Genomic DNA, 23,642 nt, shown 5'->3' with positions numbered 1-23,642 from the left:
AGCACTGTCACAACTACAGTAAATGACAAATTCGTGTGAACAGCGACATCATCTCCATTGCAGCCCAACTATGCTCCTATTGGCGGAACTATATAAATTAAAGCTCGGAGTAGCCCTTGACCATTGCGTTTTGGTGTTTATCAGGTTGCTTAGCCTTATTAGGCAGTCGTGAAGAACCACGTGCCTAAAGTATGGATGACTCCCCAGGTGTAAAACATACCCGAGTCTCTCGAGTGACTACACCGGCGCTGTTCTTACACATCACGAACATAGCCGTCATCTTTTTATCAACTTGCTCTTATCAACTTGCGCATTGGCAATCAGCTTCACCTGAGCAACCTCGGAAGATCCTACAGTGATACAGCAGCGATCTCCGGATACTTAAGAGGAATATCAACCCCAGTCTTCCACCGATATCAACTACAAATGAAGAGCTATCGGCCAGCTTTTCATTTTTGGATTTGTCGGCAGGTCGCGATATAGTCGTTCTTGTCAGACTCATGTACAGAGTATTGATTGAGGTAATGCCAAGTGCAGTTTTAGCGCATGACTCACGATAACCAGACAGACTACAATCTCTTCGCCTATAACCATACAACGAACTCATCTCAAGATACCATCCATTTCTTGAAGTCCAACTGCATATAAATTTGCATTTCTCGAAGACAATCCAGCACGCACCCAGCATACAGCACCCCCACATTCACCATGTCCTCTACCCCGCCAACAAGTGTACTCCCACCTAAGACATGGACACGAGATACCAACCGCGAATTCTTCATCTCAACCGATCCAAAGTTACTCTCTGTCAAAGCAGTCAATGCCGCACTCAACAGAGACTTCATTTACTGGGTCAACGAGCCCATCCCAGAGAAGGTGCTGTGGCAGATGCTCTACGGCTCCTTGTGCTTCGGCGTGTACAGGTGGACCCAACCTGTGAATGATGCTACCACCCCATCTCCGGAGAACACTGAGCAGATTGGGCTTTCTCATACCATCACAGATGGTTGTACATTTGCTTATCTGTCGGATACTTACGTTCTCCCTGAGTACCAAGGCCAAGGACTTGGGAAATGGCTTATCGGTTGTGTTGCGGAAACATTTTCCAAGGAAAACATGCCTTATCTACGTCGGATTATGTTGATGACGGATGATGAGCGCACGCAGGCTTTCTACGCGAATATTCTTGGTGTGAAAGTCATTGGGCATGAAGAACGAAAGGACATGGGGAGGGATTTGGTGTTTATGTGTGCGAGACCGGGGGTATCGGATTGAAATGCCTACTCTGAATTTGGTGCCTGGTATAGGTACTTGGGTTTGAGCAAGAAGTAGACTCGTGGCTCTGGTAGCTCATATTCATCATTTCACTCTCTACCACGGAAGTTGCAAAGGAGTCGGCAGGTTCTTCCCAAGAACAACTTCTGCGGTGCCGATATCTCTGACATGATAGATTAGCCTGGGTTTATATAATAGACAATCAAATTTCTTACCCTGGTCCTGCTGGCGCCCAGTATTCTCCGGTCTTGCTAAGATCAAAATCTTCGATGAAAGATGCAAGCGTTTTCGCTGCTTGATCTGGTGTCACGGCTGTTTTCCAAGAGATATAGGTCAGACATTAGACCTAACAAGTTCCCGAAGCCTTGTCATAAGGCCTGTAAAATGGTCACTCACCTCCACCTGCATCCCAGTACTTATCAAATCCAACGCTCTTCGTCATCTCCGTCCGCATGAATCCAGGATGTACCAGACCAACTGCAATTCCCTTTGGCTTCAAGTCCAAACTTAGGAGCTTGCCGACCATATTCAAAGCAGCCTTACTAGCATGGTGGCCAAAGTTACCCCCGCCTTCTTTCTCGTGGCGCAATGTGATGCTGCCACTCTCGCTGCTGACGAGAATGACTTTACTGCCCTGGTCCAACAACCCGGCTTTGACAAGATTGTGTACCACAAAGACGGGACCAATGGCAGAAGTCGTATACATCTGAACCTCCTTCTCCCAGTCTGGAGAATCGAATGTTTCAAAGCCAAAGTAACCAGCGCTAATGATGACTGTCGATAGCTTTGTAGATGGAAGCTGCGAAACAAGCTTTTGCCCCACATCTGGCTGGGAGATATCAATTCCGGTCAGCCAGGTGACACCTGAGCTTGGCTCTGGGTTGGAAGATCGAGAGGTTGCAAACACATGGGTTCCTGGCTTTGCGGAGTACAGTGTCCGCAGAGAGGCACCTAGTCCCCGAGTGGCACCTAGAATGAGGATGTTGTCGACCATTTTGTGAGTTGGAGTGATATGCTTAAGGTATGGGGTTAGGGAGGTCTTTATATATATGTTGGGCACGCCATTGACGCAATGACGTATGCCCAGGCCTATATAAACTCGTAAGGATTCCATCGAACCATCTGGGCAGTTTGTTCTGTACGACGCAGCTTGCATAGTCTATATATCAAGCTTGACTACTGTCTATGTCATGTTCATATCAGACCATTGCCTGCATCTAAGTGGAACCATGATTCATTCATCTTGCTCCTTGCATGTTTGTTTGGCTACCTTGGTCTAGTTGCTCGTATTCGACAGAGCCAAGCTTATCATGTTCTACTAGAAATAACAGCATTTAATTTGCCCTTGGATGCTACAATCACTCCGTAGTTGTCTTTCAATACATTTGATCGGACGGAGTGCCCAGCCCTCGAGGGTGGACCATCGAGGGGCTTAGTCATGTGCTATTTATGGAACCTAGCCTAAGATTGCCCCCTTCAATGAACCTGTTTTATCTCCATGAGCCCCGGTAAAGTGCGCTTCTCGTTGGGAGCCAGTCAATTCATGTGCTGCAGGGCCCAAGAATGAGTGGCTTTGCCAAATTCGCCCTCTCCGTTCAGAAAGTACGGGCTGCGATCCACAACAGGAGAAAGGTGGGTGCCAAGGACCATCGTGGATCAACTTTAAGGTGAGATCTTTTGCGACAAGCCGCGAATTTCACTGACTCACCTCGCTGTTAGAAAGGATCCTACAGATCCTCCACTACCCTCGCCATGGGACCTCCCCGTCGAGATTCAAATCCGCATATTCGCATACTCCGGCATCACAGACTTCCATCCGCTGAGACTCGTATGCAAGGCTTTTTGCCAACTGCTCACCAGCAACGAGCATGAGATTGTCCGGCAGTATCTCCGATTGCGTCGCCACGGTACCCTTCCATCCCCGATCGACAATGATCGAATCTATACTCGAAACCCCGGTGACGATGTCGTGCTGTTATCGGATCTATTCCCACCATCCAAAAGCGCCAGGGGCGGCCATCTTTATACCTTCAAATACTTGCATGGGCTGCGGCGACGGCAAATGCTCTGCTCAAGGCTCTGCTACTACCTGGCAGACCGGATCCTCGATCGATTCATCCAGACTGAACCGGCCGTCATGAAGGCCTCATTTCCTGCAAAGCGAAACGAGCGCAACGCCCTTGTAAAACGCGGCATAGCTAGCATATGGTTCCACCTTGCACCACTCATGTAAGGACAGCGCAGAATTGCTTCACCCCAGCAAGTCACTGACCTCTTCTCTACCAGGTACTATACACTCTATTTTTTCGAATCATATGCATCCGCCCGGCGCGAGCACACGAACATGCTCGTACAAAAATACGAGGCAGGCCAGCTCCCTGTACCATTACCGCTCGAGGTACGCCAGAGGATGTACCGCGAGCTACAAACCCGGATCCTCCAAAGCCCTCCCTTCACCAATACGGCGGCGTTGGTTGCAACACACCATTGCATGCATCTGCTTGTTTCATATATACGCTACGCTATGTCTTTGGACGGACATGACATTGATGACTCGTGGATTAGCTCGTTGCTCACATTGGCGCCGTTTGTGCGGATCGTTGAGTTTTTCTCCGCTGAGATCGGGGACGGTGGGAGCCAGCGAGCGCAACGCAAAGAGTTTATGTACAACTTCTATCAGGACACGACGATGTATGAAAAGGATCCTATGGACTCGGTTGTTTTTGCGCGCGTGTCTGCGCAGAACCTGCATAGTTCAGTGCAAGATATCTGGTTTGCAGCCGCTGAGGCTGAGTTGAAAGCCCGGAAAGCGATACCCCATAACGTAGAGCACGTCTGGATCTGGAATGGTATTCCAATTGTTTTTGGGTGTCCGGATTGTCATCCCACGAGAGGATGGCAGGCATGATACATTGAATTTGAGTGTTGGAGGCGCCTGGGGTCTTAATTTTTATACCGGACATATATTGGAGTTGGATAGATGAACATTTCAGCTAATTGCATTTGCATTCCATTTCACTCTTTTATTTCTCTCTTCTGAAGCCAAAAGACGTACTGGTAGTTAGGAAATTGATAGATGTTTGCTTTGTTTGCACCGGCACGCGTCACTGTACATCCAAATATCAATCTTCCTCGACGACGATATGCTTCAATTGTAGCATAATAATTAGCCGAGTTTATTGCAAACTCGTGCATTAGCTGCCATGGAACAAGCAGACAAACGACAGTTTTTCAACACTTCTTGGACCATCCACCGGCTCTCCCCTCTCCATCATGGGAAGGACTATAAAGCCCTCCTAGACAACCAGGTCGCGTTAGAAACATATGCAACGCGTCTACGAGACCATCTCACAGGCGATGTCCTCGCTGGTGTTCATACAAGCACTGGTGCAGCAGACGACGACGCGTTTTCCAAAACAGGCGCCCTAAAAAATTGTCTATGGCGGCCAATCTCTTCTCAACCATCGCGCGACGAAGCGCCAAGCAGATCACAGAGTATCACATTTCCTGGGATTCTAGTAACACTAGAATATGAAAACATCATCTACAAAGCAGCTTTGCTCGCAGACACAAAATCACCACCAACGCAGCGCACGGGATCCACATCTCTCCCTCTCCTCCTAACCCGATTCCCAACTGCGCTCCGGCAAACATTCCTCACCTTCCTATCTACCAATTTCGATACCTACTGCTCGCCACTCCGACTGCCGTCGAGCTTTATCTGCGCGGGTCTGGAGAAATACGTTGACACCCTGCGCACTCAACGGACAAGTACAAGCGACACAGTCGAAGATATTATCAAAGAGTTACAGCTCACGCTCTCCTTTTCACCGTCTATCGCACCGGCGCTGAGATCCCTCAATGTCAGCATCACGCGCGCTTCACTAGCGGACTTCCTGCGCGATCAGTCTGGACAGTCGGCGCCGGAATCACGCCTTCAGCATAAACTGCGCAGTCCTCTCATCGCCAATCTTACTTCGTACCTGGAGACGCATCTTGCCATGAAGCTGGATCTGGATGGGTCGTCTTCGGACCAGGTTGCTAAGCAGCATGTGCGACTATCGAAGGTTGCATGTGCTGCTTTCGTTTTGGGTGGCGAAGGACGTGTGAAACTGGTTGTGGCTGCTGATAGGGATGCCGGGGATGAGGATGGGGATGGAGATGAGGGCGCTCGAGTTCAAGGCGACAGTAATGAACTTGTTTCGGGGGCGGCGGAAGCGCTTCTGCTCGAGGTGATCCGGAAGGCTGTTGTGGAGGATCATTCGGCTACGTGAGCCTCTGGGTGTTTTTCTGTGCCAGTGTGAAACTGGGACATGTTATAATATCTTTCGAGCTCGGAAGAAGCGAGTGCGAACCGACCAGTATGCCCTGCCTGGATTCACGGTGCTAATAGCTTTGTTCTTGAAGCTATTCAATTCAATCCGCTGGACTCATCGCCAATACACCACTTGCAACTAAGTGCAAACCGGGGCGGCTAAATTGCAGCTGCTAGTCATGTTTTGACCTAGTGGTTCATCACCCTGATACGTACTGCGGATGCTGCAATTGAGGCTTTCATCGCCAGAATGGCACGATCAGGTCTCCTGATCATGGTGCATACCAAAGCATGAAGGGTTTATTTCAATTCCCATTAAACCCAAGAAAAGCAAGGCTCGTTATTGGAAAATAAGTAATTGCCCATGGATAGGTGTTGAACTTGCACCTTGACAAAATGTCAAGTAGTATAACAGTTTAATTATATTTTAGATGATCGAGAGCAATATGTCTGTACAATATATCCAAACTGTACCCAAACACATGTCACCAATTCCAGCAAGGTAGACACACTATATCTCCTGTGTCTGGTTCTCAGATTCCGCCAACCGCAGCGCCTCATCAACACTAGGGACGAAATGACTCAATCCACCACATGTCTCAACAATCCCACTCAGCTCAAACATGCGGAACACACTCCTATTGGGCAAACGGGAGAAGAATACCCTGACGCGTTGCTCTGTGTACGCTTGTACGATTTCCGAAAGAACCTGTGTACCGGACCCGTCGATACTCGTAACGCCATGAACATCGAAAATGATATTTTTATTGTGTTCCGGAGCACGCATGCGCGGCAGGGAAGGGTGAGCATGAGTAGAGCCGTAGAGTTCTAGACGTCGCAAACGGTTCTTGAGATCACCTGTGTTGGCAAAGGTCAGGGGCTCGGGGATCTTGACGATCAAGGCGCCTTCGATTAGCTCCACGTTTTCCGGGTGGAGCTCGGCGTTGTCGAAACGCGCGGTTGTGCCGCCGAGGACCTTGCCCAGGATCTGGATGCGGGGGGCGGTTGCATGTCGAATGAGGATTAGCACTGACAGGCCCATTCCCATCGCCATACCTAGTTCTAAGGAGTAGAATATTGTTGTTGTGAAGATGAGGAACATGAGAACAAGCTCTGACCAGCCCCGCAGGCGGAAGAAGAAGATTAGGTCATGCGGGCATTCTTCCACAAGAGTGAAGGCTACCACGGAGATCATGGAGCACAGGACTGCTTTCTATTGGAAAATCATGTGGTCAGCACTTGGAAAAGCACACGTGTGGTATATATTTGAGAGGGACGAACCGGGAGGTAGTAGAGATAAGGCAAAAGCACCATGACACATGTGAATGTGATGATACTGAGAAAAACACTAGTCATAGGTGACCGTGCTCCTGTCTGCGAGCTAAGCTTGCTTCGCCCGTATCCGCCAAAAGCAGGCAAAGCCGAGAAACAGCCTCCGATGACATTGGCAGCGCCTAGTGCAACCATCTCACGATTGGCACTTATGTGCATTCCCTTGATACCATCAGAACTGCCTCCGCCCAGGCCCTTGGCCGCAACAGATGACTCAAAGAAGCCAAGGAGCGCGATAATAAAGGATTTGCTCAATGCTGTGCGCACATGCTTCATATATGCAAGCTGGAAAGGCCAAGTGAAAGCGAATAGTCCTCCAGAGCCGACTTCTGTAGGTCCAAGAATTTCGAGCCCTTTAGATTCCCAGTCGAGGTGCCAAGCCAGAACTGCTGACAGGGCAACAACCAGGAAGCGGTCTGGGAAATAAATCACTTGGGGAATACGAGGCACAAGCATCTTTTTCAAAGTTCTGCGGAGGATCAGTATGGTGAATATAAACCCGGGGATACGGTACGCACCTGAACACCATGATGACAGAAAAGCTGACGATCGAAACGATGGCAGTTAGTCCATGGCACTCTCGAGCGTATCGAAAGATGAAAATCAGTTTTTCAACACTAGTGCCATGGCTAACACGGGTTTCTTTGGCAAGCTCGGCCAGACCCAATTCTGGGATAAGCTGGTCCACAAAAATCACAAAGCCGATGGCAGTGATGAAACCCCTCAAGAATGGTCGACTGAGCACATTGTCCAAGAATCCTAGGCGGGTCAGTCCGGCAATGAGTATCATGGCGCCGGACAAGGCAGTGGCCACTCCTACAACAAGAGCGATTTCTGTAGGGTCGTCCTCGCCCGAGCTTCCTTGCATGACACTTGCTTTGACAATAGCACCCGTTAGCAAGGAACCTGCGGCCTCCGGCCCAACTACCAAGAGAGGGCAGCTTCCCAAGATGGCATAAATCAAGGGGTGGATCACGAAAGAGTAGAGGCCGCTGATGGGTGGTGCGTGTGCAAGATTGGAGGCCAAAGAGAGGGCCATCGGGATGTAGATGGATGCCACGGTCAACGCAGCCATGAGATCTCCGCGCAGGAATGACCAATGATATTGTCCAATCCAATTGAAAAAAGGAATATAATAGGATATGTATCTGTCATCGATTCGTCAGTTACCAATCTTGAGGCAGGCTACGAAAGTGCTCGCAGTATAAGAGTAAGATACGACCTACTGTTTATTCGTCTCGTTTATTGGAAAAGTGAACGATGATTTCAACTGTGGAGTCTCTGAATCTGAGACCGACTCGTGATCTACTATACCTCTAGGGCGACCGGCCGCGCCGTCCGCCAATTCATGTCCGTTATATCCAAATGCGCCCGGCCCCCCGATGTATGAGTCTCTTCCTGTATCTTCTATCCGCGGCGAGAACGTGCCATGGCTGCAGCGCCTTTCGCCGCACACAGGATCGGGCTGGAGGTATGATTCGAGAAGTCGAGTTCTCACGTCTGGTTCGCTCGGAGCCCCGGTACCAGTTTGGCTATCATGTGCCGTGTTATTATCATGGCTTGAATTTGTCGAGATCCCAAGACCGGTTGGAGGTGACGAACGGAAAGCGTCGACAATGCGGTCTCGTAGAGTCGGACGTCCGAGTCCGTCAGACTCCCCAGGGAGTAATGAACCTGTCTCAGACATGATCTGGAAAGAGGTGTTTTATCTTTGAGAGTTAAGCACGAAATAGCCCGCCATAAATGCTGGTCATGGAGATCAAAGACTAAGGCAATTAGAAATTGGGACCAGCCCGAACTGTTTGTGTCGGTAAGGCAAGGGCCAACGGCGCTAAGGAACCGATAAGCGGGGAAAGCAACCCGAGGACTGTTATCGTTAATTCAACGCAGATCCTCGGAGAATGACTGTGCAATGAAGGGAAAAGGCATGGTCAGCATAATCAAAAGAAACTCCCTGATTCGTAGAAATGTCGGATGCCATCGAGTGCCGGACATCGAGTGCCGAATGTGCCCATCTTGCCCTTGATTTCCGTTGACGCAATTGACTGATGTGTCAGCCAAGAGATATGGTCAGGTGATATATTCACTCTATATAACTTGTGACGAACTGTATACGGGTTTCTCTTATAACAATTTGACGCCTATGCTTCTGCAGGTATATTTATATATTATTAAATGTGGTACCACCTTTCTACCTTATCACATCGCATGTCAGCGTCCCAAATTCCACCTAGACCTCGGAGCCAGTTCAAACTTTACAGCTAGCCAGTCCCCTACCAGAGCTTGATGAATTCAAGTACCGCGCTGCAATTTGCAATGAGGATGATACCATTCACCACTGGAACTGGCTGGGCTGGTTAGTTTATACACGAACTGCCACCTCACCAGTGGTGTCACTTGCATTCATGCAAGCGAAGCCGAAAGCACCACGGGGAAGAGAAAAACTCCGTGTAAACTCTATCATAAACCGTGCAATCGAACAAATTGATACTATCATTTTGAAAATCGACAGAGAAGATGAAGTGAGGAGTAAGCTGTGACCAGCAGGGAGTACGTTATATAGCCGGCGTGTTGAACCGCGAATACAAGCCCGACGTCCAACTGCGGTATATGAACAAGTTCAGCAAGATGAACCAAAAGGAAGCCTTCAAACAACTCAGTCACTAGTTCCACACCAAGGGCAGGGGAAGATGAAGACCAAGAAGCGTCCCAAAAAGATTGATGAAGAAAAGAAGCGGGAAATTATAAGCAAGCTAGACAGCAACCAGAAAACCAGCATGAGCATTGCGCACAAGGATCGCTAGGCTGGTGTTGGGCTGATGCTTTTTCTTTTCAATAGCCAAATAGTTACCCAATTTACGATATAAACCGAGCATAGCACCATACGGAGGACCAAATCTTCCAAGTGCAGAAGGCGGTGAGATAATTACATAACCACGTGCCTTTTAGTCCCGTGACCGATCAGGTCAATGTGGGTTTTGAAGTCCGCCACAAAGAGATAGATTGTGCCTCATTCGCGTTACCTCTCTCTTCTGCGCTCCTGTATCTCCGACTTCACGATCACGCATATACTGTTGGCCACTAGATCGATCTCTCGATTGTGCCGTCAAATCCGTCTTGTTCGCACCTAAGATTTCCCCGAGGAAAAAAAAAACAGAACCCCGCCAAGATGTCTTTAACAAATTGTCGGTTCTATGAGGACAAGTACCCGGAGGTGGACAGCTTTGTCATGGTGAATGTCAAGCAGGTATGAATAAACTGAATAATGGCCTAAGAGATCAAAGCGACAGGGACTGACTATTTGTGTGAACGAGCTAGATCGCCGAGATGGGCGCATACGTGAAGCTGCTTGAATACGACAACATCGATGGCATGATCCTCCTCTCAGAACTCTCCCGCAGACGTATTCGCAGTATCCAAAAGCTCATCCGCATTGGGCGCAACGAGGTCGTCATCGTGCTTCGTGTCGACAAGGAGAAAGGCAAGGATACATTATTTGCCTCGAAGAACCTGAGAACTAACTTGCCAACTTAAAGGTTACATTGATCTGTCGAAGCGACGTGTCTCCCCCGAGGATGTTATCAAGTGCGAGGAACGTTACAACAAGAGCAAGGCAGTGCACTCTATCATGCGCCACGTTGCTGAGGCGACCCAGACCCCCCTCGAGACCCTATACGAGAACATCGGGTGGCCTTTGAACCAGAAATACGGACATGCGCACGATGCTTTCAAGATCTCCATTACGTAGGTTTTCGTTCTTTTTGTCTCGTGATATGATCAAATTCCTCTGACAGTTGTTTTCAGGAACCCCAACGTCTGGGATGAGATCACCTTCCCTAGCGATGCCGTCAAGAGCGAGCTGCAGCAATACATCAGCAGCAAGCTGACCCCCCATCCTACCAAGGTCCGTGCCGATATCGAGGTTACCTGCTTCGGCTACGATGGAATCGATGCCGTCAAGGATGCCCTCCGTACCGCTGAGGCCGACAACACCCCCGAGAACCAGATCAAGGTCAGACTGGTGGCTCCTCCTCTCTACGTCCTGGCCAGCCAATGTCTCGACAAGACCCTCGGCGTTAAGTTGCTCGAGGCGGCTATTGTGAAAATCGAAGAGCGTATCAAGGCGAACGGCGGTAGCTGCACCGTGAAGATGGCACCCAAGGCTGTCACTGAGCACGACGATGCGATCCTGCAGGAGCTTATGGAGAAGCGTGAGCGTGAGAACACCCAGGTCAGCGGAGATGAAGACTCTGAAAGTGATGAGGGTGTTCCTGAGTAAGTTATGGGTCATAACTCCGAGTCGAGGGGCATACGGCGGTCATGCGCTGGAATACAAAGCGGAGATCGCCGCTAGAGGGGAGTTGGGCGAAAATGGATAGAAAAAAGCTTGCACATATCGGAGAAAGGCTCGATGGCTCAATGTGCTAATGGGCAGGATTACAGTCAGAACTCGCCCTTTAGCCAGTGCAGTCGCCTGAACTTCGGGTCTGGGGATGATTTATCCACGCCTGTGCATGCGCTGCATGCCAATTGCGGTCGAAACCCTCGTGCCCACCGTCTGTCAAAGACGCTGGATTCGCACAGGGTGCAAGTTCTAATGCACATAATGTTTGCGATGCAACCGAGACGTTCAATGCCAGTCATGCTTTTAAATGCAATTCGTACCCCTGTACCTGTAAAGACACATATTCACCAACATATAGAGATACATTCGCCTCCTTACGAATTCAGACCCAGTGCCCATTACTTGGCGGGGAGCTGAAGTTTATCTACCGCCGATCATCATTGGTGGCCCCTCAAGCTAGAAACTCCGTGAGCCGAACTCTCCCCTTTCTAGTCTTTGCACTCTTGTTGTGGCCATATTTTTTTGCATATTCTACGCGATATGGGACATTGGAGGAATCTCTTTACCGCCGATCCTGGCAGGACGCGGCATCGCATCCAGGTGGAACGTCGTCGACGTACGTCATTTCTAAACAATCGGCACCGCAATGTGCTAACAAGTCACAGTGCTACCTGCCTATGCTGCTGATGAGCCTCACGCCTCTGGTGCTTCAAAGGAACTTGCCAAGGTTGCTCTTCGGTTGAAATATCAAATTGAGCAGGTTGTCTCATGCGAAGTGAAGGATAAATTCTTGACCGACCCAAATAGCCGCATCATCACGGACGATGTGGTTGCGACAGCCATGAAGGCTGGGGGAGATGAATACAAAGCATGCGTTGTTTATTGTCTTTTAGTTTGTCTGCGATGGTTCAAGATTCAAGCCTCCGTCGAGCTCTGGGATTCCGATCTTCACGAGGTTCGGGCAGTGGCTTGCGAGGTCATCGCCAAGCGCATGTAATATCCCTTTGATATTTTGGGGTTTCTGCTATTTACTCACTACTTTGAACAGAATCGAATCGGAGCCGGACCAAGATTACGTGCTGAAGGATATCTTGCTCAAGCGGTACTCCATCTTCAGTGAAGGAGTAGAGACTGATCCCGCCAATGTCATTGAACGATCGGTAGATCTCCACGCCTTGAAAATCATCAGCTCTGCCCCGTACCAGAGATGTATCCTGTACCTGTGGAGGGGTTGGATCTGTCAGGAAGAGGGCAACCCAACTAACTTTGTCGAATACAGCGAGAAGGCTAACACTAACTATTGGGTTCATTTCCATCCTGACCGGATGCGAACTCCTCTGTATCAGAATGTCTGCCAAATTTTGTTTTCCTTGGTTTACCTTGCGGTTTATACGGCGGTCATCAATACCGTGAACCCAACCGGTGACGTGGACGTGGCCGAGGGCATTCTTTACGGTATGACTGTTGCGTTCATCTGCGACGAAGGGCTCAAGTTTTGGAAGGTTGGATGGAATTACCTCGAATTCTGGAATGCCTTCAACTCAACCCTCTACACTATCCTGATCGTGTCACTTGCCATGCGGTTTATTGCCTTGGCACACTCAACATCTGCCAACGATGAACAAAGGCGGCTATACAACGAGCTCAGCTACAACTTCTTGGCATTTGCGGGCCCTATGTTCTGGATGCGCATGATGCTATACCTTGACTCGGTCCGCTTCTTCGGTGCTATGTTTGTGGTCCTCCGGGTCATGATGAAGGAGAGCTTGATATTCTTTGCTCTTCTATTTGTGGTGATGGCTGGTTTCTTCCAGGCCTTCGTCGGCATGGCCCAAGTAGATGACGACTATCCCCTTCACCGAAACATTCTCCAAGGAATGGTGAACAGTATCATGCAGAGTCCTGAGTTCGACACTTTCCAGGAGTTTGCATTTCCCTTTGGCATCATCCTCTATTATGTTTTCAACTTCATTGTCATGACTGGTAAGTTTGCGTCCAGCTTGTTTGGGCTTTTGTTGACAATTATCAGTTTTGTTGAATATTCTCATTGCCTTGTACAACAGCGCATATGAAGATATCTCGGGCAATGCCACTGACGAATACATGGCCATCTTTGCGCAGAAAACCATGCAGTTCATCCGCGCCCCAGATGAAAATGTCTTCATCCCGCGTACGTATTTTTTCCGCTTCGATGGCACACGTGTGGCTAACTTAATCTGGATACTAGCATTCAATCTCATTGAGATTCTGTTTCTAATAGCCCCATTCGAATGGTGGCTTTCGCGGAACGCATACGCAAAGCTGAATGAATTTGTAATGGGTGTGATCTATTCTCCTCTGCTTATCTTTGCGGCCTGGGTTGAGACCAGTCGGGCACGCCAGATTCAATGGAATCGACGCCATGGCGAAGCAGACGATGAATATGCCCAGGAATGGGAGCATGTGGCCACAGATGTCAACTTTGATCTTGATGATACTTGGAAAGAGCAGGTCATGGAGTCCATGCCGGATATCAAGCTTGATAATTGTACATATGAACTCAGGGAGCTGAAAGAACAGGTTAGAATGTTGACGGGAATGGTGAAGGAGTTGAATCGGGAGGTGATGGACAAGAAGGCGGATGGAGCAAGCTAGAAAGGCCCAAAACGAGTTATATATATCGACGTGCTAAACACTGGGCAGAGAACGACAGTGGGACATTATGTACTCTATATTAGATTGAGGTTGATCCCTTAATATGTCTTGATGCAAGCATATACGTTTTCACAAAGTCTATATTCAGACATCATCTTCCACATTCCCTCCCTCTAAAAAAAAAAGTTCATACGTTGTACTCCCTACATATTAACATACTAATAACGACGAGCAAATGAAAAGATCAAAAAAAAGAAATCTCAGGTTTGGTTTTAGGAATAGCCGAACGCGGGGGTCGAACCCGCAGCCTTAAGATTAAGAGTCTTACGCTCTACCGATTGAGCTAGCCCGGCCGGGCTGTTGTAGAGAGCAGCGGTAAAGTGCTACATAAGCCTATGGCGGTCGGGGCAGGCTGACATAATGATAGCGCGTCGAGCGGCGAATCCTCTGGAACCAAAAATTGTAAGGTGGAAGGTGGCTTCATCAACAAATCTGGGCATTCCCTCGATTGGATACTATCATTGCTTTCGGAATTCGTATGAGTCTTTAATTTTCAGCTTGTTAGACTCTGACCGCGGTCACTAGATTGCCACCATGTACGTTACCAGAAGCTTCCCCCGATTCTTTGCGGCTACAGCTAACAGTATACAGGGCAAAGCTCGTGGACGATCCTCAGATCCATACTGCTTCGTTGCATAACCCGATCCCTTGGCAATTACACACATACGTCTGGCCTTTCATAATCATCTGGCCCGTGTTCTTCGCCTTCTACCTCTCCCCCGAGCGTTATGATACATACATTCAGGGACAGGAATGGACCTTCGTGTTCGCGGGGTCTATCATCACAATCCAGTCGCTCTTTTGGTTGATGACCAAGTGGAACATTGATATCAACACTCTATTCACTACCATTCGAGCCAAGTCCATCGATACTGCCCGGCTTATCAAAGTGGTTCCCATCACTAACGCTGGCTCTGCCGAGATCTGCAAATTGATTAATGAGAACACCGGCACGAAGAAGACACTTTCGTTCCTCTTCCAGAAGCGCCGCTTTCTCTTTTACCCTGAGACTCGCACCTTCGCACCCTTGTCTTATGTCCTTGACGCCGAACCAAAGCCCGCCCTCGAGACTTTCCAGCTGAGCGAGGGCTTCACGTCGAAGGCCGAGATTGACCGCGTCTACAACCACTATGGCGATAACACCTTTGATATCCCGGTTCCCGGTTTCCTTGAACTCTTCCAGGAGCATGCTGTCGCGCCGTTCTTCGTCTTCCAGATTTTCTGTGTTGGATTGTGGATGTTGGATGAATATTGGTACTACTCGCTCTTCACGCTTTTCATGCTCGTTATGTTTGAGAGTACGGTTGTGTGGCAGCGCCAGAGGACCTTGAGCGAGTTCCGTGGAATGAGCATTAAGCCTTACGATGTCTGGGTGTATCGTGAACGGAAATGGCAAGAGATCACTAGTGATAAGCTTCTTCCCGGTGACCTCATGTCAGTGAACCGCACCAAGGAGGACAGCGGTGTTGCGTGTGATATTCTTCTGGTCGAAGGCAGTGTCATTGTAAACGAGGCTATGCTTTCTGGCGAGAGCACACCTCTGCTGAAAGACTCTGTCCAGCTCCGTCCTGGCGGTGACTTGATTGAGCCGGAAGGATTGGATAAGCTCTCGTTTGTGCATGGAGGTACCAAGGTCCTTCAAGTTACTCACCCTAATCTCACTGCCGACTCGGACTTGAAGAACTTGTCCAACAACGTTACCATGCCCCCAGACAATGGTGCTTTGGGTGTGGTTGTTAAGACCGGTTTTGAAACTAGCCAGGGTAGCCTCGTCCGAACCATGATCTACTCAACTGAACGTGTCTCTGCCAACAATGTTGAAGCTCTGTTGTTCATCCTCTTCCTCCTGATTTTCGCAATTGCCGCTTCGTGGTACGTGTGGCAAGAGGGTGTGATCCAGGACCGCAAACGCTCCAAGCTTCTGCTCGACTGTGTCCTCATCATCACTAGTGTTGTTCCTCCCGAATTGCCTATGGAATTGAGCTTGGCCGTAAACACTAGTCTTGCTGCTTTGAGCAAGTATGCCATTTTCTGCACCGAGCCTTTCCGTATCCCTTTCGCTGGTCGTGTTGACATCGCTTGCTTTGACAAGACCGGTACCCTGACTGGAGAGGACCTTGTCGTTGATGGTATTGCTGGACTCGGTTTAGGTGAGGCTGGTTCGAAGGTTGAAGCTGATGGTGCTCAGACTGAATTGGCCAATCCCTCTGCTGCTGGACCCAACACCACTCTCGTTCTCGCCAGTGCTCACGCATTGGTGAAGCTGGATGAGGGTGAGGTCGTCGGTGACCCTATGGAAAAGGCTACATTGGAATGGCTTGGCTGGACTCTGGGAAACAACGATACTCTGTCTTCCAAGGGCAACACCCCCGTTGTTGCCGGTCGCAACGTTGAATCTGTTCAAATCAAGAGAAGATTCCAGTTCTCCTCGGTTCTGAAACGCCAGAGTACCATCGCGACCATTACGACCAATGACCGCAAGACTTCCAAGAAGATCAAGTCCACATTCGTGGGTGTCAAGGGTGCCCCAGAGACTATTAACACTATGCTGGTCAACACACCTCCCAACTACGAGGAAACCTACAAGCACTTCACCCGCAATGGTGCCCGTGTGCTGGCTCTTGCCTACAAGTATCTTTCATCTGAATCTGAACTTTCCCAGGGCCGCGTGAACAACTACGTTCGCGAAGAGATCGAATCCGAGCTAATTTTTGCCGGTTTCCTTGTCCTTCAATGTCCCTTGAAGGATGATGCCATTAAATCTGTCCGTATGCTAAATGAGAGCAGCCACCGTGTTGTTATGATCACTGGTGATAACCCATTGACTGCTGTCCATGTCGCCCGCAAGGTTGAGATTGTTGATCGCGAGGTTCTCATCCTTGATGCCCCCGAGCATGACAACTCTGGAACCAGGATTGTCTGGCGCACCATTGATGATAAGCTCAATATCGACGTCGACCCCACTAAGCCCCTCGACCCGGAGATCCTGAAGACTAAGGACATCTGTATCACTGGATATGCTCTCGCAAAGTTCAAGGGCCAGCAGGCTCTACCTGTTCTGCTCCGTCACACCTGGGTTTATGCTCGTGTGTCTCCTAAGCAAAAGGAAGACATCCTTCTTGGTCTTAAGGACGCTGGATACACCACTCTGATGTGCGGTGATGGCACCAACGATGTTGGCGCTCTGAAGCAGGCTCACGTCGGTGTCGCGCTTCTGAACGGCTCGCCAGACGATTTAACTAAGATCGCTGAACACTATCGGACCACTAAGATGAAGGAGCTGTACGAGAAGCAGGTCAGCATGATGCAAAGATTCAACCAGCCTGCCCCTCCAGTCCCTGTTCAAATCGCTCACCTGTATCCCCCTGGTCCTTCCAACCCTAACTACGAGAAAGCCATGGAGCGGGAGTCGCAGCGCAAGGGTGCCGCGATCACCGCTGCTGGTGGAACCCCCGAGGCTATCCCAACCATCACATCTCCTGGCGCTCAGGCCTTGCAGCTATCGAACTTGACCCCCCAGCAGCAGAAACAGCAGAAGGCTCAGGCCGCCGCAGCTGGACTTGCAGACAAGCTTACGTCTTCTTTGATGGAACAGGAGCTGGATGAAAGCGAACCTCCGACTATCAAGTTGGGTGATGCATCAGTCGCTGCTCCCTTCACCAGCAAGTTGGCCAACGTCATTGCTATCCCGAATATCCTTCGTCAAGGTCGTTGCACCCTGGTTGCGACTATTCAGATGTACAAGATTCTTGCTTTGAACTGCTTGATCAGTGCGTACAGTCTGAGTGTCATCTACTTGGAGGGTATTAAGTTCGGTGATGGACAGGTCACCATCAGCGGTATGCTGATGAGTGTCTGCTTCCTTTCTATTTCCCGCGCCAAGGTATGTCATACTTCTCCGCGTTCACAAATTGCTTTGCTAATGTTTTAATGTGAAGTCTGTCGAGGGTCTGTCTAAGGAGCGCCCGCAGCCGAATATCTTCAACGTCTACATTATTGGATCTGTTCTTGGACAGTTTGCCATCCACATCGTGACTCTGATCTACCTCTCCAACTATGTCTATAAGCACGAGCCGTACGTTGAACCTCCCTCTGATTTGTCCCACCTCATAGCTAACACAACCGATAGGAGAGATTCCAATATTGATCTCGAGGGCGAGTTCGAGCCTTCCCTCCTGAACAGTGCCATCTACCTTTTGCAGTTGATCCAGCAAATCTCCACTTTCTCGATCAACTACCAAGGCCGTCCTTTCCGCGAGTCAATCCGCGAGAACAAGGGCATGTACTGGGGCCTCATCGCCGCCTCGGGTGTTGCATTCTCGTGCGCCACCGAATTCATTCCTGAGCTGAATGAGAAGCTGCGCCTTGTCCCCTTCACCAATGAGTTCAAGGTGACTCTGACCGTGCTGATGATCTTCGACTACGGTGGCTGCTGGTTGATTGAGAACGTTCTCAAGCACCTGTTCAGTGACTTCCGTCCTAAGGACATTGCTCTTCGTCGTCCTGACCAGCTTAAGCGCGAGGCGGACCGTAAGTTGCAAGAACAAGTGGAGGCAGAGGCTCAGAAGGAGCTGCAAATAAAGAACTAGTTGGCTGGTTTGAAGATTTGTATCTGCATACATAGAGAGGTTGTTGGATTTTAGAAATGTTCATGTGATGCATGACATTTTAATACATGTTTTTGCTTTTATCAAAACATTATAGCAAGTGCAAATGTTCTTTTTGGTCTGAATGGATACTGCTACTCCGTACTCCGTACGTAGTCTGCCCAAGAATTTGGATCACCACAATGTTTGAGTCAAAAAAGAATGAACCGCATATTCAGCATAATAGGGTCGAAGAATCTGTACTAGGTAGTCAATCCAATCATTTTGCCACCTCTAGACATGGAGAGCTTTGGAAAATTCCCAGTATTCAGGATACAAGCCACTAAATTCCCAATCCACAATCCCACTGACAGATCCATCGTTGACTATGGTATTCTGGAGGCGTAGGTCTCCGTGGATGAATTTGATCTGGTGTTTGTTTTGGCATAACATACCGGATAGGAAACTCTTGATGTGACATCTTGGTGCCTTGGATTGATAGGCATCGACGATTGCGTTATTAAAAGCTTCTTCGGAGTTAAAGGGTCCTGGACATGTGTATTAGCACACGTACATATGTTGGTGTAGTCGCTGCTAACCTTTGTCGTGGTAAGTCTCAAAGATCGGATCCATAATGGGGCCGGAATCAGTCGAGCCTATGTAGTTGCCGTCGATATTGCGAAGTTCGCAGATATATTGCTTGAGCTGGTTGGTAACATGGGCTTTTGTGTTCTCATCATAAGATTCCCAAACTTTATCGAGACTCTGGCCTTCCACGAAAGTCATGAAGATGTGTATCAAATAGGCTACCGTAGTCTCCGATATCTCGGTCTATCGGGCCATAAGTGTAGCAAGCGAAGATTTCCGGCACTGGTAGTGTTTCTGTATTTTGTTTCACAAACATCATGTTTTTCGCCTCGGTCAACGTGACATGGGTTCCGAATTCGACGACAATTTCGGGTGATATTCTGGCTATCCTCACGCCGCCCTATTTAAAGATAATGTTGTCGGGGTTGACTATTTCATCGACCTTGTCCGGGGAAGGCACGGTGAAGTCGGGAGCCGAGAAAAGAATGTTCATCTGGGGTTCACATTCTAGGACTTGAGCAGATTCCTCTATTTCCGGGCTTGGCATATTGAAGACAGTGGCAACACGTCAGAAGTCGGACGTCGGGGAAATTGGGAAGCTAACGTGAAGGAAGGGGGGAGGTAGAAGAGCGGGCAGATTATGACAGGGATGATGCTTGTAGACCAACATAGTACTAACCAGAATAGGTAATCTTGTGAATATGAGTTGAGAGCTTTACACTACAACTTATGACTGGGATTGGAGATATTGTCGGAATTAGGGCTAAAAGTATGAGGAATGTAGGCCTCATATAACCTCGGTGAGGTGCTGCACAGCCCATTGGATGTAATAAACCTGTTCTTACTATTAGAGTCTCCTCCGTTCTAGAATTTATAACGTAAAGAGAAAAAATCACAAAAATGACATTTAGAAAGACATCAGAGTGTTATCTTACATCAATCGTCCCTTATAGATACAGATAATCCGGTTATTGAAGTCATACGTCATTAAAGATATAGGCGGCATATATGACCGACTACTCTATGATTTCATCGTTCCTCTTCAAACAACGTTGAATTGTGTCTTCTGAATATCCAATTTAACAACAATATGGCAAAGCTGACTCTCCAGTCAACGCGTCAACTACAGTCGGGACATGGGATCCCAGTCTTAGGATACGGAGTCAGTTACCCCGCAAACACAGATGAGTTTCAAAAGCAGAGCTGACATTGTATGAATATAGGTCTATATGATGTACGTTTGAACCAATGCTTCCTCCTGAATCTCCTAACCAACGATAGTCCCTCATCCGAGACCGCGAAGGTTACCCTCGAAGCCCTGAAAGCTGGATTCCGCCATGTACGCTCCCCGGGAAGATCGCAAGAAGACCGTACTAAAGAGATTCCAGGTCGATTCGGCGATCATGTACCACAACGAGGGGCCTTGCGGAAAGGCAATTCTGAATTCGAAACTGGATCGATCGCAGGTCTTCTTCACGACCAAGATCCCGCCGCAATCAATGGGGTACGAGTCTACCAAGCGAGCCATTGATTCGAGCCTAAAAGAAGCAGCACAGGACTACTTTGACCTGTAAGCCTCCACGACAATCCAGAAACGGATATTCCCCATGGAATTGGAATCTACAGTCTAACCGGTGCATATACAGTATTCTAATCCATGCTCCATACGGCGGCAAAAAAGCCCGTCTGGGTTCCTGGGATGCACTAGTCGAAGCCCAAGGAGCAGGCAAAGTGAGATCTATCGGTGTATCTAACTTCGGTATCCACCACCTCGACGAACTGGAGGCGCACATCCAGAGTAGCGGGGCTAGCCAGATCGATGTCGGTCAGTATGAGCTGCATCCGTGGTTGGATCATTCGGATATCGTGGAGTGGTTGAAGAAGAGGAATATTGTTGTTGAGGCGTACTCGCCTCTTGCGCATGGGAGTCGCTTGAAGGAGCCTGTGTTGCTGTCTATCGGGAAGAAGTATGGGAAGACGCCGGCGCAGGTTTTGATTCGGTGGAGTTTGCAGATGGTAAGTAGGATTGATTTCCTAGAGAGTAAATGATGTAGAATCAGGATGCTAATGGTTCTGGTGTTAGGGATTTGTGCCTCTGGCCAAGTCTGTTACGCCGAGTCGCATTCGCGAGAATGTCGATGTCTTTGACTTTGAGTTGGAGGCTGAGGATATGAAATTGCTTGATACGGGAGAGTATTCTCCCACGGACTGGGATCCGACTGTTGACAAGGATTGAAGTAATTGCAGATTAGATGGGTGAAGTGTAGAGTAGAGGAACCTTGGAGAACGTTGGATTTGTCAGGCCCGTAGGAGAGGGGCTCTCCGCGGGGTGAATTTGCAACTTTCAACTTTCGGACCATCTTCATCCTCCTTCACTCATGATTAGATTCCAATACTTCTTCTATATCTAAGATCTCGCTCGTTCGTCCATCATGAATCTGATTCTATCTAGTTCGTAAGTGGTGTCATTCGATGCGCCTCGGTCACAGTCACTCAACCTTCATAGGAATATTATGCAAGCTGGGCGGCAATCCGTCATTCGCCAGCCTCTGACGCAGAAATCAAACGTTGAGCTAATCAACTCGCTTCGATCGAACTTCCTCGCCTCGCAACAAACCGAAACGTCACCGGCCAACGGCACCGACACAAATGGTCAATCCGTGTCGCATCCACGTTCATGGGCGCTACAAACCGAGGACGGCCTCTATATCCCCGAGATCGACTTCTCACAGCCAGGCCTGTCAGAGGACCGTGACCAATATGATATCACAGTGAAACTATTCTACCTACCGGGGATCCCGGTATCAAGGCGGTGCGCACACACCAGAGAGGCAATTGATCTGGTATTGAAGGAGCTACATGTCAAGTCTATCGATCTACTGATCGTCTCATTCCCGGGGATCCTGTTCGACGCAGACGACGACAGCGAAGAAGAAGACAGCGAGCTGAGCAACGGTGAACCGGACGACTTCGACAGTATGGTGCAGACATGGCACGTGCTAGAGTCGCTGCACGAGCAGGGCGTGATCGCCCAGCTGGGCGTTGCTGAGTTCGGCAGCGAACGCTTGGCCCGGTTCCTGCCGCACACCAAGGTCAAGCCATCGGTCGATCAGATCAATCTTAAGGATTGCTGTGTCGTTCCTAAACATTTGATTCTCTATGCGAAACAAGAGCACATTCAACTCCTCACCCATAACGACTGCCATGATATTCTTCCTGTCGGCACGACGCGGGAACTGCTGGGTCCCACCGAGAAGAGTGGTGCGGGAATCTTGGCTTCCTCTCCCGAGGCCAACGACGGCATCCAGGGAGATGTCGAGCCACAATGGGTGGTTAAATACACGGCAGTCATCAAGGATCGCGGAGTAGTCGAGAACAAGGGGTATTTCGCGTCGGCTCATGTCGGCACGTGTCTCAAAGACCGGTCATGAATGCTTTTTTCTTTCGTCAATAAAGATATCTGTCGTGACAAGCGTGGCGTTTCTTTTTTGCTTCTAAATCGATCATAGCAGTTGGGGGGAGATTGCATCCCATCCCTAAAATCAAACGAGAGGCTTAACCAAGCATGCTCCTCTTCCGCCCTCTCAAGCGCACATCCTCAAGCTTCTTCAGCGCGGAAGAAGCCCCCTTGTAGCTATCCCGGTAACCCGTAATCAGCGCCTCGAACAAAGGCTCCGAGCGCGGATGCGTGCTCCCAATAGCCCGCTCCAAAACATACAAATCCACCGCCCGGTCCTCATCCTGATTGCTATGCGACGCAAGACCAAAATCAATCAGCACGACATCCCCCTCCAAAGAGGGCGCTCCAGTGCCCTCAACCGCATCACCTGCGTCCGCAGATGGACGCAGCATGAGGTTACTCGTGGTCAAGTCTCCGTGCACAATACCGGCCTTGTGCAGGACACCGATGGCCGAGCCCATTTTCCTCAGCAAGCCGCGCACACGCGCCTCTTCGTTTTCAATCTGTGACTCATCCAGCGAGCCCTCGTTCTGCTTCATCCATGCTTCCCACTGCTCGAGAACTACCCGCACCACAGGACCGTCAATCCACTCCATCATTAGCCAGGCGCCGCCCCACCCGCCTTCGGGGCCGCCATGTCCCTCCCAGTCCAGGGCTAGGAGTGCTGGGACGCTCACGCCCTCCCGTATGAGTTTCGCGAGGCATCGCGCTTCGGAAATTATCCGTTGGCGGGTAAGTCGACGGTCTAGGATTGGGTGCCGGTAGGGTTTTGATGGGCGGATCTTGAGCGCGGCGGGGATGGAGGGGTCGAGGGAGGTAGTTTTGTAGAGATGGGCTTCGGCGCCTTGGGTGAGGAGGATTGGTGGTGGGATGGTATTGTTGAAGGGGGAGGGGAGAGCTGGGGGTTTGTATTCTTCCATTTCGAGAGGGTTGGAGAGAGCTGGAGAGGTTGAAAGGTGGAAAGGGATGAAGTGAAGAGGAAAAAGTTGTGGTGGGGCGGATGTCGGAGTATAACCAGTTGTATACAGAACTAGGAGGATTGAATAA

General features: G+C 49.4%; 12 protein-coding genes across 12 annotated transcripts; 8 read left to right on the top strand and 4 right to left on the bottom strand.

Annotated features, from left to right (window-relative positions):
* Window positions 1–708: 708 nt before the first annotated feature.
* LCP9604111_1817 (GNAT family N-acetyltransferase) lies at window positions 709–1,275 on the top strand (the record flags this gene model as incomplete). Its single annotated transcript, XM_039069225.1, has 1 exon — window positions 709–1,275. The coding sequence occupies one exon, from the start codon at window positions 709–711 to the stop codon at window positions 1,273–1,275; it is 567 nt and encodes a 188-aa protein (XP_038931944.1).
* Window positions 1,276–1,371: 96 nt separating this feature from the next.
* On the bottom strand, window positions 1,372–2,269 carry LCP9604111_1816 (oxidoreductase, short chain dehydrogenase/reductase family superfamily; the record flags this gene model as incomplete). Its single annotated transcript, XM_039069224.1, has 3 exons — window positions 1,372–1,438; window positions 1,491–1,587; window positions 1,672–2,269. The coding sequence occupies 3 exons, from the start codon at window positions 2,267–2,269 to the stop codon at window positions 1,372–1,374; spliced, it is 762 nt and encodes a 253-aa protein (XP_038931943.1).
* Window positions 2,270–2,838: 569 nt separating this feature from the next.
* LCP9604111_1815 (F-box protein) lies at window positions 2,839–4,183 on the top strand (the record flags this gene model as incomplete). Its single annotated transcript, XM_039069223.1, has 3 exons — window positions 2,839–2,942; window positions 2,995–3,504; window positions 3,562–4,183. 3 exons carry the CDS (start codon window positions 2,839–2,841, stop codon window positions 4,181–4,183), a joined length of 1,236 nt encoding a protein of 411 aa, XP_038931942.1.
* Window positions 4,184–4,478: 295 nt separating this feature from the next.
* On the top strand, window positions 4,479–5,549 carry LCP9604111_1814 (uncharacterized protein; the record flags this gene model as incomplete). The annotated part of the gene is made up of 1 exon (XM_039069222.1): window positions 4,479–5,549. One exon carries the CDS (start codon window positions 4,479–4,481, stop codon window positions 5,547–5,549), a length of 1,071 nt encoding a protein of 356 aa, XP_038931941.1.
* Window positions 5,550–6,101: 552 nt separating this feature from the next.
* Window positions 6,102–8,609, bottom strand: LCP9604111_1813 (SulP family inorganic anion transporter; the record flags this gene model as incomplete). Its single annotated transcript, XM_039069221.1, has 4 exons — window positions 6,102–6,803; window positions 6,872–7,391; window positions 7,441–8,070; window positions 8,149–8,609. The coding sequence occupies 4 exons, from the start codon at window positions 8,607–8,609 to the stop codon at window positions 6,102–6,104; spliced, it is 2,313 nt and encodes a 770-aa protein (XP_038931940.1).
* Window positions 8,610–10,091: 1,482 nt separating this feature from the next.
* Window positions 10,092–11,201, top strand: LCP9604111_1812 (translation initiation factor eIF2 subunit alpha; the record flags this gene model as incomplete). The annotated part of the gene is made up of 4 exons (XM_039069220.1): window positions 10,092–10,169; window positions 10,241–10,403; window positions 10,459–10,666; window positions 10,727–11,201. The coding sequence occupies 4 exons, from the start codon at window positions 10,092–10,094 to the stop codon at window positions 11,199–11,201; spliced, it is 924 nt and encodes a 307-aa protein (XP_038931939.1).
* Window positions 11,202–11,807: 606 nt separating this feature from the next.
* Window positions 11,808–13,901, top strand: yvc1 (putative potassium ion channel Yvc1; the record flags this gene model as incomplete). The annotated part of the gene is made up of 5 exons (XM_039069219.1): window positions 11,808–11,883; window positions 11,933–12,260; window positions 12,316–13,250; window positions 13,297–13,437; window positions 13,495–13,901. The coding sequence occupies 5 exons, from the start codon at window positions 11,808–11,810 to the stop codon at window positions 13,899–13,901; spliced, it is 1,887 nt and encodes a 628-aa protein (XP_038931938.1).
* A 420-nt stretch (window positions 13,902–14,321) lies between these two features.
* Window positions 14,322–18,550, top strand: LCP9604111_1810 (ion-transporting P-type ATPase SPF1; the record flags this gene model as incomplete). The annotated part of the gene is made up of 5 exons (XM_039069218.1): window positions 14,322–14,363; window positions 14,487–14,497; window positions 14,553–17,844; window positions 17,900–18,036; window positions 18,091–18,550. The coding sequence occupies 5 exons, from the start codon at window positions 14,322–14,324 to the stop codon at window positions 18,548–18,550; spliced, it is 3,942 nt and encodes a 1,313-aa protein (XP_038931937.1).
* Window positions 18,551–18,841: 291 nt separating this feature from the next.
* Window positions 18,842–19,333, bottom strand: LCP9604111_1809 (uncharacterized protein; the record flags this gene model as incomplete). Its single annotated transcript, XM_039069216.1, has 2 exons — window positions 18,842–19,095; window positions 19,147–19,333. The coding sequence occupies 2 exons, from the start codon at window positions 19,331–19,333 to the stop codon at window positions 18,842–18,844; spliced, it is 441 nt and encodes a 146-aa protein (XP_038931936.1).
* Window positions 19,334–20,225: 892 nt separating this feature from the next.
* On the top strand, window positions 20,226–21,371 carry LCP9604111_1808 (aldo/keto reductase family protein; the record flags this gene model as incomplete). Its single annotated transcript, XM_039069215.1, has 6 exons — window positions 20,226–20,297; window positions 20,359–20,369; window positions 20,417–20,474; window positions 20,524–20,705; window positions 20,782–21,151; window positions 21,219–21,371. The coding sequence occupies 6 exons, from the start codon at window positions 20,226–20,228 to the stop codon at window positions 21,369–21,371; spliced, it is 846 nt and encodes a 281-aa protein (XP_038931935.1).
* Window positions 21,372–21,567: 196 nt separating this feature from the next.
* Window positions 21,568–22,566, top strand: LCP9604111_1807 (putative gamma-cysteine synthetase regulatory subunit; the record flags this gene model as incomplete). The annotated part of the gene is made up of 2 exons (XM_039069214.1): window positions 21,568–21,590; window positions 21,642–22,566. 2 exons carry the CDS (start codon window positions 21,568–21,570, stop codon window positions 22,564–22,566), a joined length of 948 nt encoding a protein of 315 aa, XP_038931934.1.
* A 124-nt stretch (window positions 22,567–22,690) lies between these two features.
* On the bottom strand, window positions 22,691–23,515 carry bud32 (serine/threonine protein kinase BUD32; the record flags this gene model as incomplete). Its single annotated transcript, XM_039069213.1, has 1 exon — window positions 22,691–23,515. One exon carries the CDS (start codon window positions 23,513–23,515, stop codon window positions 22,691–22,693), a length of 825 nt encoding a protein of 274 aa, XP_038931933.1.
* Window positions 23,516–23,642: the final 127 nt, after the last annotated feature.

The sequence above is a fragment of the Penicillium roqueforti genome, assembly GCF_015533775.1.
Source record: "Penicillium roqueforti strain LCP96 04111 chromosome Unknown scaffold_02, whole genome shotgun sequence".
NCBI classification, from domain to species: domain Eukaryota; kingdom Fungi; phylum Ascomycota; class Eurotiomycetes; order Eurotiales; family Aspergillaceae; genus Penicillium; species Penicillium roqueforti.
This window is presented reverse-complemented; position numbering and strand designations above follow the sequence as displayed.